The sequence below is a fragment of the Rhinichthys klamathensis genome, unplaced genomic scaffold, assembly GCF_029890125.1.
Source record: "Rhinichthys klamathensis goyatoka isolate OS25496 unplaced genomic scaffold, OSU_Roscu_1.1 h1tg000731l_1, whole genome shotgun sequence".
NCBI classification, from domain to species: Eukaryota; Metazoa; Chordata; class Actinopteri; order Cypriniformes; family Leuciscidae; genus Rhinichthys; species Rhinichthys klamathensis.
Genome location: NW_026607144.1, coordinates 358,780 through 371,478, shown reverse-complemented (window position 1 = coordinate 371,478; position 12,699 = coordinate 358,780). Strand labels below are relative to the sequence as shown.

General features: G+C 37.9%; 1 protein-coding gene across 2 annotated transcripts in view; it reads left to right on the top strand.

Moving 5' to 3' along the window:
• trappc9 (trafficking protein particle complex subunit 9) overlaps nucleotides 1–12,699 on the top strand; it is a 224,905-nt gene that overhangs the window by 103,755 nt on the left and 108,451 nt on the right. For both annotated transcript variants that reach the window (XM_056242579.1, XM_056242578.1), the window contains one exon: nucleotides 1,751–1,869. In XM_056242579.1, coding sequence (XP_056098554.1) covers nucleotides 1,751–1,869 — 119 coding nt within the window. The remainder of the gene's footprint in view (nucleotides 1–1,750; nucleotides 1,870–12,699) is intronic.

Here is a 12,699-nt window from a genome sequence, read left to right as displayed (position 1 = left end):
GCAGAAGCCAATCAGCTTGTGTCATGCAGTAATGATCTGATTCCTTGCAGATTGCATGTAAATGACCTATAAGTCTGTGCCCTCTAGAGTTTCATGACTCAACTAGATATACAGTATATCTCAGCTCTGCCCTTCTTTTACCTCATGTCACTCTGTTAGCTTTGACCTGGTGTCTGGGCATCTGAGACTTGTAAAGTTACCAGGAGACATTACGACATATCGTGCCAGACACTCTTGAGGGGAAGTGATGTCATTTCAGAGGCCGTGGGACTCGTAATGAGGACCATAAGTTCTCTCTGTGTCGTCTTGCCTTTCGGGTGGTAAAACACACACACTGACTAGATCTGTCCGGATGTGTGCTTCTGTGTACACTTCTCTTTTACTACGCAGCAGAGGGACAGCATTTGAAAGATGACTGTGGCTTAGGTGTGAATCACAGAAGACATGCTCTGCAGACGTGCTTTCCATTAGAATAGTGATCAGCCTCGTTTTCATACGTCTATTTTTCACCTGGCATCTCTTCAGCTGCTCTTCTTCTGTTGAATGTCAGAATCCATCCGAGTGTATAGAAACATCTGCGTGAGATACGGAGAGCAATCTGTGCACGACAAACGCTGCGATTTACCCTCATTATTCTCCCTTAGACAGAGCCAAAGCAGGTCAAATCCAGAAATGTCACCGCTACAGAAAGACCTTCAATTAGAGCAATGCAACATCCATGTTTCAGCATAGCTTTTTTATTTATTTATTTATTAGTTTCTTGACAGTAATGTAATCACTAAGTGATACAGAGTAATTAATAAGATTTAGGCACTTTTTCCTGTAAAAATTGGGTTTAAAAGTTGATTTTATAACAAGCATGTGGGGATTTTTGAGTGTTGCAAATATTTTAATAAATATTTTGAGCTTTTTTTCTGTTTGAATTGATTCACCGAAATAAATTGCACTTCCCAACACCACAACTGGTGTTTAAATTAATACTCACAGAACTATTCTGACACAATCTATAAGAAACATGTTGTCCGGATAATATGGTAAAATCATCACAAAGTTGCTTAATTGTATAAAGGGAGAACAATTATTGCAGATATATCATGAATATGTCAAATATCACCCATCCCTGCTGCAGCCGATGTCACACGTGTGTTCTTTAGCTTTGTGTTTTTATGTTCTTTCAGGCTTGCAGACCATTCCTGCAGTCTGCACTGTTTAAGGCTGTGTTGATGAAAGTATCATTCGTCATATTTATGCCCCGTTTCTAAAAATAACCCAGGACGTTTCTTGCTTGAGTGAATTTGTGTGTGCGTTTATACGTTTATGCCATTATCCGTATGTGCTGGAGAGATAAAATTTATCCACCTGAGTGTGTTCCAGAGATCTACCGCGGCACACGTACTCCGTCGCCTTATTTATTACCACGCTTTTCCACCTCATCATATTTCAAACTGTCACGTTATGGATTTTAATTTTATTTCGAGCACTAAACACCGGACAAACAGATGCGCTGAGAGATAGAGAGGTGGATGGAGAGAGAGGTGGAGAGGAAAGCGTTTGAGCGATGTTCACATCTTCTGAATGTGAGGAATTATGGCTGTATAATAGCGTCCTCTCTTCACATAAGTCATAGAAGATAGTGATCTCTCTTTCCACTTCCCCTTCTGCCTCCTCACACTCTGTTTCTCAGGCCTCTGGCAGCTGTGTTCATGTACTGTACGCCGTATGTCTAATGGATATTGTTGTGTGGTTTCAGATGGTATCAGTGTAACAGGTCTGCCCGTCTCCAGCCCGCTACGGCAGGTCCTAAAGCCACGCTCCGAAAATAAACCAGTCGGCACTGACGCCAGCAAGAACGAATACAATCACGTCAAGGTAGGAATTCTGTCCTCGAGCTATGCACACTTTATTTTTCTGCTCTAAAGCTATATTACACTTCATTACTCTAGGCCACATGTTAGTGTACTAGGTACAGTGGGTGTGATGCTGTTTTGATGGTTACTTTGGCTCTAATTCTGACATCACACTGAAATGCTCCGCCCACATTTAAGTCTTATAGACCTTATGCACCAGAGAAACGAGGGCGCCGCCATCTTAAGAATATTGTTTTTGCGATCGCTCTGTATATTTCTATGGCATCGCTGTCCAGGGGTAATTAGCCGGTGAAGTTGATTTACTTATTGTAGAGTTAACGAAAGTTATCATGAGCATTGTAATGTTTATGATAAGCATTGTAAAGCATATGTCTGAACAAATGGACCTTGGGAATTTTTTTAACGAGCCGTTCATTCATAACTACGCAAGATCGCTGTGAAAATACAAACCGGAAGTCAAAAGACAATGAGCTCAGCGCTGGAAAGGGGCGGGGCTACATAAGGTCTATAGAGGGATCAGTGCCTGGCCACTTTTCCAGCACCGTTGGTTCCGGAAGTTGTTTTTGTTTTCCGTTCATTTCTCCTATAGGGATTTCAAAAAAACTTCTTTAAAGCGTTTTAAGCCATGAACCAAGCCAACCAGCTACGAAGTGGATCATACCATTACACACTTTGATTTAAAGCAAAAAAGTATTTGGAAATCGGACAAAAATACAAAGGCACAAGGTTGTGAACCTAAAAGCTCTATAATAACTACAATAGTAATAACTACAATCCCATGAAGCACTGCGGGTAGCATAATTACATTAAGAACAATTAAAACTATATTTTTATGCCGCTACGCGTGGGTTGTTTTTTTCCCCATGTCTTTTCAATTTTCTATTATGAAATAGCCAGTCAAATAAAGGCTTTTTATTAATTCCTAAGAAGAGTGCCTTGGATTTCCTTCTACTACAAATTAAAACTATTCATTTAAAAATGTTGATTATATACAAAACAATATACTTTAAGTTTATTGCAAAATATGCATATTCAAATATTTAAAAGTATGTTGAGAGTGTAGGTAGGGATTACGCCATTTGCTGTGCTTCATGGGAGTGGGTGGATCTTTTGCCTCAATTTACTTGTTTCAACTCTGATTGGTGGGATTTTCTGTACAGCATCTTGGGTAATGTAGTTTTCACCTCAAATTCTGCTGTTAAACAATTACTTTAAAACTAAGTTGTAATAATGTGGGCTGGCGTCTTCAAATGAGGCAGATACCATCGATTAACAACCTCGTAGCTCACAGTAAGGTGGTCTTTAAATGTTTGTTATTGTTAAAAAATCAATTTCCCAATGGAGCAAATGAATGGAGTTTTTACTTCCGTAACCAGACTGTTGCTCTCTATTGTGAATAAGTTTTATACTAATTCTGCTCTGAATAAGTGTGCACTAAATATCAAATTATGTTCTGATTGGCTTTTTTGTTGAATCACATTTTTTTATTCTGTATAGCAGTTGCAAAAGGCCATTGTGATCATCTCCCTTTGAGAGTGTACATCTCTGTCCATGGTGCTGAAGTTTGTGTGTGTGTATCTCTGTCCATGGTGCTGAAGTTTGCGTGTGTGTGAGTGCATCTCTGTCCATGGTGCTGAAGTTTGTGTGTGTGTGTGTGTGTGTGTGTGTGTGTGTGTGTGTGTGTGTGTGTGTGTGTGTGTGTGTGTGTGTGTGTGTGTGTGTGTGTGTGTGTGTGTGAGTAAGAGAGTGCATCTCTGTCCATGGTGCTGAAGTTTGTGTGCGTGCGTGTGTGCATCTCTGTCCATGGTGCTGAAGTTTGTGTGTCTGTGTCTCTGTCCATGGTGCTGGAGTCCATAAGTTTTAGTAGAAGTCAGATTTGCACTGTTGCTTCATTCTTTTTTTTTTTATTCAGCAGCTTGATATTTAGTCCAGTGTTAATTTATCAGTACATCAGAGGCAAGCCTCGCATCTGAGGAGGAGGAGGGGGGGGGGATATAATTCATCTAATTGGTAATGAGGAATGGACCATCATCTGAAGGATTGTTCACATTGACAATAATTTGCAATAAGTTGCACTAAGACTGGAGGTGATTCATTTTCAAAGTTTTTGACAACTTGAGTGCATCTCGAAAACAATTTTTTTGTATTTTTGTTGACTGTCTAAACATCCTTAAAACAAGATCATTTACAACATGTCATATGATAATAAGTCTTGTTTTTTGTGTGGAGAAATCTACCTAGTTAATTAGATTTATGCTTAACAACAAAGAAAACATGTTTATTTTTAAACATGTAATTTTCCCTCCAGTATGCTAATTTGAAGAGGCAAGGAAACTAGCCGCAAGCCGCAAAACACCTCATTTGTGATCAGATAAAAAAAAAAAAAATTGCAGTTAAGCAGCACACCAATAGCATCAGGACACCCAGCCTCAGGTTGGCCCAATAGCAACTGTCATTACAGCGACCCACTGTCCTCCAGCGAAAAAATCACTGTCATTGTGATCGGGGCATAAGACTGACAATCCATCTACCTCCATCCCTCCTGTCATCACTGCATAATTCAGTGCCATTTTCAACAGACAGAAAGAGTTTGAGGATGCTTGGGTGAGAGAATACAGATGCATCCTGAATTGAAACAAGATGAACAGGGAAGCTAGAGAAGTAATGAGAGGAGGAAGTGATGAGTGACAGGTCACATCGACGCTGCAGGATATATCCCAGCCTGAGACGCTCTGAATGTTTGAATCTGGACGAGCTGAAGGTAATCACTTCTACTGCCAGACTGACAGCATCCGACTGCGACTCACACCAGGAAGTGTCTTCACTCACTTCCCCTCTCATAACCCTATCAGCACTGTCCACTGAGAGAGAGAGAGAGGGAGACGGTGTCCCGGCCCTCACTATCTCCAAACAGCTTAACACTGAAGAGGAGAAGTCTCCAGCTCAGCTGTTTCCAGTGCAGTCTTTCTGTCTCATTGTCCTGGCTGGGACTGAGGGGTGATAAAGGAGAAAAAGAGAATCCTGTCCGCTCTGCCGGGCTGGTCGAGCACAATTTAAGAGCGGATTGAGGCTGTTGGAGAGGGAAGATTAGGTTTAGGTACCTGAGAGAGTATTTGTGTGTGTTAGAGAAGAGAGAGACTTTGCTAAGCAAACATCTCTTATTATTATGAGTGTTGAAAACACGTGTTTTTCAATATTATTGTGAAAACCATGATACAATTTTTTTGGGGGGGGATTCTATGATGAATAGTCGAAAAGAACTGCATTTATTTGAAATAGAAATATTTTGTAACATTATAAATTCTTTACTGTCCCTTTTTATCAATTTAACGAATTCCTGCCGAATAAAAGTGTGTATTTATTTTATTTTTTTAAAGTGGCAGACCCCAAACCTTTGAACAGTAGCTTTTCTTAACTGCATCACTTTACATTGATGTTGTGAGAAATTGACGGTATTATTACTGTTACTTTTTTATGAAATATATGTAGGTTTTTCTTTAACTAGCTTTAAATTAAAAATAGAAGAATTTGCTTTATTTTTTATTATATGAAGGTCATACAATTTTGCAATCATTTATTTTTGCTACTTTTTAAATATTTTTTTATGTATAGATTTGATAGTTTTAGAAATCTGTCATAAGAATATACATTTTTTATATTTAAAACTGATAATCTAAACAAATAGTTAAACAATCATCAACCATTTAAGATTTTTTATATACATTTTCCAAAAATTATAATTGGTCGAGCGTCGTGACATTTTCTATATAGTAAGTATACTTGTGTATATGTGTGAAGAAAACAAAGGCAAATTAAGTTAAATATAATTTGTGAACAGAATATTTTTTTGCGTCTCTGAAAAGTGTAAAAGTAATATTTAAATAGGGTGTATTTAGGATACATAAATGCTATGAAATTAGCCTCAGCAAGACAAAGGAGTTAACCAGATTATTAAACATACTCTATGCAACTTTTTATTTAGTTTTTAGTCAATACATCATCAATCCTTCTTCCAAAATTAGTTTTTTTTCTTACCCTGATTCACCATGGTAAGCCTATTATAAGTGTATATATTTTTAGACCTGACAGAATGGGTTTTGCAGGAACTTTCGTACATATGTCACTCGCCCGTGCGTGTCTCGTCATATCCGTAAATCAAAAAAAGTTGCTCCGGCTACTTTGACGTGTGTCTGGTGTGGGAGTGGCAGAGGTTAGTTTTCATAACGAGCGGGAAAGGTTGACATGGAACAGCTAAATCTCAAACCTCTGAGAATCTGCTGGCAGAAAGCAAACATGACAGAGCTCGTAATAAAACAAGAATCAACATCGGCTTGGCTTTTCGGAGATGGTGAGAATTGAGGGATTTGAAGTGTTGTAAAAGCGATGTGGAGATGGTGTTTTTATTACTCAGCATGCGGGTTTAGTGAGGCCAGTAAGGGGGCACTCACTCACCCTGTGGTCCCAGTATAGTGACGGGCAGGGAAGGGTCACTTCACTATGGTTGTTGTAGCGCTGTGCTGGAATGTATTTTCAAGGAGGTACCGTGTCTATTAATGGGTAAAGCTACAGTGACGTCTTCAGCTTGAGATCCTTTCCTTCTAAACTAGTTATATCTCTTAAGTTTTATGAGCAGGATCCATCCAACCATATTCATTCACAGTCACGCAAAGCTGAAGCACAACCAAAACAATGTTCTTCTGCAAAATCCACGCAGGTTTTTCTTACAGCTAGAGAGCCAAAAGTTCCATAGTGTACCTTTTTAAAAATGTGAAAAGTGCCCATGGGTGAAGAAACACCCTTGCACAGATCCTATCATAAATCACAGATCCTATCATAAATTTATATTAAAGCCGTACGGGGTGTTGCATCCACTTAAATAGCCGTTGGATCCAATTACAGAGGTGCCAAATCTGGGTTCGGCTTGGTCCAGCACAAATACCAAACTACAGCCTCCAAATTCAGATCATCTCAGCCATTTCATTTGTTGGAAAGTGTTGTTTGATTCACATGTGTACTTTCTATATGTTTTTGTATCTCCTTAGTTTTACTATCAAAGCATAACATGCACAGAATGCCAAATGCATCTGTCTGCTGTCAAAGCATTGCAGGAGATGTGAAGAATGCACGCCTCTCACAAGTCTCTTTTTTCCTCTATAGGATATTTGCCTCCACCTGTGTTCTCTCAGTGTTTTGTCCTCTGGTTTAGAGATGTTGAAAACGGCACAAGCTGCTTCGTCAACGTTTCTTCAACCAGACGCCGAAGAAGGATTTGAATAATTCCTCACATGGCGCTGGAGGGAAAGTTTTGTTTTGAGGCTGATGTGAGTTCAGTTCAGTAGATTAATGTCTGCTTTCCTGCCGGTATGGAAACGGAGCGTCACACATGTGACCCCTGACAGCTCCTGCGTGTGAACGCGTACGTTACAGCACGATGTGCTCGTGACAGATCCTGCGGGGCACACACACTTAAATGAAGCTGTTTCCACACGCTCCGCTGCGTTTGTGAGTTTTCGGTCTGTCCGTACGAGCGCACACACGCATGCATATTGTAATATTAATCTCGTGATTAGTTTGTTTACTTGTTTTGAGCATGTAAAGGAAATGAAAAGCACTCTTTTTCCCATCAGCGGCTGATATCCAGAGCTTTTTTTATTGAAGATGAGCAGAAACGTCATTTATGAAGTCTGACATGCTGCTCTGACTATCCGTCTTCACACACACTCAACTTGCTAATGCATCTGCTTTTGTTGTGACTGTACATTGATTTGATCACTTCTAATGAAATCAGGCCATAATGGCGGTGCTGTTAAAGGTGAATGCAGATTCTATGTACAAATGTGGTGTTAATTCAAAAATCTTTCTTTCTTTCTTTCTTTCTTTCTTTCTTTCTTTCTTTCTTTCTTTCTTTCTTTCTTTCTTTCTTTCTTTCTTTCTTTCTTTCTTTCTTTCTTTCTTTCTTTCTTTCTTTCTTTCTTTCTTTCTTTCAAGTTACGACATTTCCTTCAGGCCGGTGTGTGTTTTTAATTCAAAGCTCTAAAGTCCAAACACATCAGTGATATGAAGAGATATTTTCACAACAGACTCCAGATATGAGTCACGCTGCACCTGGAGGCTTTCCAATGGTGTGTGTGTGTGTGTGTGTCTATGTAGCAATACTTTGGGTACCACATTGTCCATAGAAGTGAGCTAAATCTGGCAAAATCAGCATTGCATCAAATAAATTATTTACATTTTAAAATATATTGAAACATAAAAATATATATTCTAAAAATATTTACAATATGAATTTTTACTCGTACTATTATTTGTTTTGTTTTTTATGCTAGTTCACTTATGTTAATTTACAATTGTATTGTTAAAATATGTTAGTATAAGAACTGTAGCTAAGATTATTAAATGCTGTAGAATGATTAATTTGTTAACTGTTAGCTAATGTTAATTCTTTTAACCTTATTGTAAAGGTATTTTTTAAAGAAAACTTTATAAAACAACATTAACATTGCATTAGTTAGGGTTGCAAAATGTGACTTAACCCTCTGGGGTTGTTCGTTTAACAGTCTCACTTGGGGTGTTCGGGTCCAAATGGACCCAAAGGACAGGATTCATATTTAAAAAAAAAAAAATCATAATTTTTTTTTTACTTGTTTTTTATCAAAAAAATTTTTTTTTTCTTTTTTAGTGTTTTGAGATAATTTCAAAAATAAAAATGATTTATAATTAATATTAATGCAATAATTATGACCCATTTTTTCCCCATTGAATATAATAGATTGATTTTTTTTTTTTTTTTTTTAAAGCTGTATTTCATTTTAGAGTCAAGCCTAGGCCTCATGAAAGCAATTTTTGAAATGAGATGGATGCCATCTGGTGGACAAACTGAGCATTTTAAAAATTCAAAACCCATATGTAATCTGAATTTATTAGTGTGTATGTGTATACAAGTGTGTTTGTGTGTGTGTGTGGATGTGTCTGTTTTGCACTCTTGATGTTTTATAGATTCACCCCTTCACTGTTGTGTGCTTTTTTTCTGGATCGTGGCTGATTTGTAGATTGTGCGCACAAAAAAACTCTGTATTTTCACATTTTTGCCAATTTCCCATTCATTTCCTATGCGGGTCCATTTGGACCCGAAGGTCCTGAGTGTGACTATTTTTTTTACAACCACTTAGACTATTCAAATCCTGTCCCCAATTTTTTTGGGTGTTCATATACCAAGTACCAACAAAGTCACAGAATTTTGGACCATTCCGATAAAGCTATGATTTAAAAAAAAAAATTTTATTTAAATGCTTCGGGTCCATTTGGGCCGAACAACCCCAGAGGGTTAATCATGAAACAGAATATTTTATGGGAAATATTATAGCATGTGCATTTGGGATTTGATTGTATATAGTGAAATGTTAGACAGTTGTAATAGGTTTAATATGAATTACATTTTAATATTATTTATAGAGCGTGAGTGATCGAATGGAATTCAGGGTTAATTCAAGTTCAGGCGGACCACTGATCGCTACACAATATCAGCTGATTAGTTACTCCACCTACTCTGAGTTTTTAAGCTCATTCAACCGATGCTCCGCAGTCTTCACACCCACCTCCACCCCTTCACCTCCTAGCATTTGGTTTATTTGGTTTATTTCAGACAGACAACTTAGTTTAAACACAGCTCAGCTGACAAACTACAGCATATTTACTTCTGTCTGAAACAGGTGTAGGCTGAAGCTCTTGCTTATAATGCCTACCCTTTTTGAAAAACATCTCATATTTTAAACAAATAAATAAAAATAAGTATTGTCTTACATCAATATAATGTTGACAAACAAATCTAAAGAGAATACAAAACCCAAGTATTTCCTATGCAATTCAGTTTCACACTCTAGAATACAACAAAAACAGCTTATTCATTTATCACTCTTTAAATTGTTTCATATAATTTCATTGCTTTATTTTTAAATAGTTTCTTTAACTTACTAAGTGTCCCACATTTTTTTAGTTCCTCATGACAGTTATTCCATAAATTTACACCTGTAACTGAAATACAATGTTGTTTTGCATTGGTCCTCACTTGGTTCTTTTTAAAAATACAGGTTCCCCTTAAGTCATGTTGGCATACTCTTTCTGTGAACAACCCTTGGATACTTTCTGGCAATTGATGGTTTTTTGCTTTATACATGATTTGTAGTGTTTTTAGTTCTACTAATTCTTTAAACTTTAAAGCATTAAAATCAATAAAAAGGGAGTTTGTTGGCTCCTGATATGTGGTTTTCTTCATAATAGAGCAGTGGATTCTGTAAAGAAACTCTATGTACGTAATCATTGTATCTCCTTCTGTACACATAAGCTAAGAAACATTTGGTTTTTAAAAGGCTTGGGGGATGTGTGTCTCAAGGATGTTTCTCAAGCTGTCTAGTATGGCAGCTCGAGCACCTTAGAGCCAAACATTGTCAATAGATTTCATTCTCAAAGTGGTCCTGACTAAAATATTATTAATCTTTTAAATTAATAATATAATTATAATATAATTAACTATATACTAATTAATTTTTCTTTGTGACTTTTTTAAAATAATGCCATGCACTAATAGGCACAACAAGACCAGATATGTTTGATAAAAATGTAAACGGGGTCAATTCTGATTTCATGTTGACTTTAAACTCAATTCATTCTTATGTCTTTCCCCATTATTTATGAAGGTCAAATGTCTTGTTTGTGTGTATCCGTCCTGCTGAGATGATCTTTAGAAGACTTGGTTGCATTTGCGCTTGGTTGCACTGCTAAAAGACAGCGTGCATGTAATGTCACTTCTCACTGAATTGTAAAGCTCTTTTATTTTCCTCTTCAGACCAGGAAGGGTTTTGATATCTAATGCTGTTGGAGTCAAAAAACACACACACACACACACACACACACACACACACACACACACACACACACACACACACACACACACACACACACACACACACACACACACACACTTCAAATGTATTATTATTACTTTCTGCGCTTTTGAAAGAGGGTTGAAGCGCAGTGCATCTTCTCGTGCCCATCCGTGTGTGTGTGTGTGTGTGTGTGTGTGTGTGTGTTTCCCTGCAGTTGGCTGCTGAAAGTGCTTACACAGTAGTCAGAGCTACAGAATAACTGCCATACATCATCTCACAGATGAGCTGCCAGACACACACACACACACGGGCATGACTCCAGCTGCTGATACGGATCTTCTCCTCTCTCTTTCTTCCTCTCGTTCGAGTGATCGCATCACTTCCCTCTTCACAGGGTTTAAATGCTCTATCTATCTATCTATCTATCTATCTATCTATCTATCTATCTATCTATCTATCTATCTATCTATCTATCTATCTATCTATCTATCTATCTATCTATCTATCTATCTATCTATCTATCTATCTATCTATCTATCTATCTATCATCTATCGTTATGAGCAATAGTACTAGTGATACTTGTCTTAACAAACACCACTTGCAACATTGTATTTCAGAGTTCAAAAATGCTTTCTACTTCAAAAAGAACAATTACTGATGCCAAGCTGTTCTCAAAGTCTCTGGTGTATGATATCTGAATTTATGATTTATGATTGGATGTCGCATGGTGCTATGTTGCTCATTTCACCTGTAAATGGAGTGTTTCCTGAAACAAAACTTTTTTTCTTAGTCAGTCTAAGAGAAAGGGAGGAAAATGCTCATGAAAAACAAAATTTTGACTTTTTTTGGTTCAGAAACTCAAGGGAACTCAAAAAAAGATTGCTTAAAAAAAAGCCTTTTAACATGCACTTAAATTTCTTTTTTTAGCCAGCCAGGAGACAGAAAGCCGTTTAAGACAGACGTTAAACCAACACTAAAAGTGGCAAGTCTGAAGATAAACAGTGAAACTCTGTCGTGACTCTGAACGCACCATCTGCGTCTCCATGGAAACGCTAGCAACACTGCACAGCGCTGGAGTGTGTGTGTCTGTGTGTTTAAAACACACATGTTTTTATTTAGGACTAATTTTGTGGGGTTGTGTGTTAGAAAACACACACACAGAGTTGTTTATTTGTGTGTGTATATTTGTTTGTTCCAACTTTAAGTGCCTACAGTGGCACAAAGAATACAATCGTATCTTAGCAACAGGCAAACTTGGCATTTTGGGAGTTTCAGATGGGTGGCATCAACCCTCAAGAAACGAAACGCTTGCACACACTGTTACCTAGCTGTCTGAATGAAGACATGCCATAGACATCTAAATAGTTGTAATTACCACAGACTAACCTACTCTGTGTCTCTCCTCAGAGTTGTGACTGGTTAGGACTGTGTGCGCTTCTCTGCAGTTTTGTGTAAATGTGTCAGTGTGTATGCATCCAAGTGTGTGTTTTGAGTGTCTATATACAGTGTGTGTGTGCCAGTGTTTTCCGAAGCCCTCCGCTGCTGCTGAATCTCCAACAGCACTGCAAAATAAGTCGCAAATGTGAGTTTGCATGCTGAATTGGATTTAATAGCTTGTTTTCATATGACGTCACGCCACTGCGTTGCCATGGCGCGAAATGCAAATGGAGGGCAGGAAGTGATTTGCTGTATTTAGAAAGCACTATAACAAACTCAAAATGCCTATGTTTTGCGTCGTTTATGGTTACTTAAATCGATCAAACCACGAGGAGTTTTTATCGTGTACCAAAAGTTGTTGTTCATAAAGGGGGAAAATGCAAGAAATTGACCGAAAAACTCCGGAAAAACGGCTTGCAAACCTACGTCTGCGGTCGGGAGGAGCCGAATGGGAAAATGCCCGTTTGTGCAGTGATCACTTCGTCAATGGTGAGTTAATACAACTTAAGTG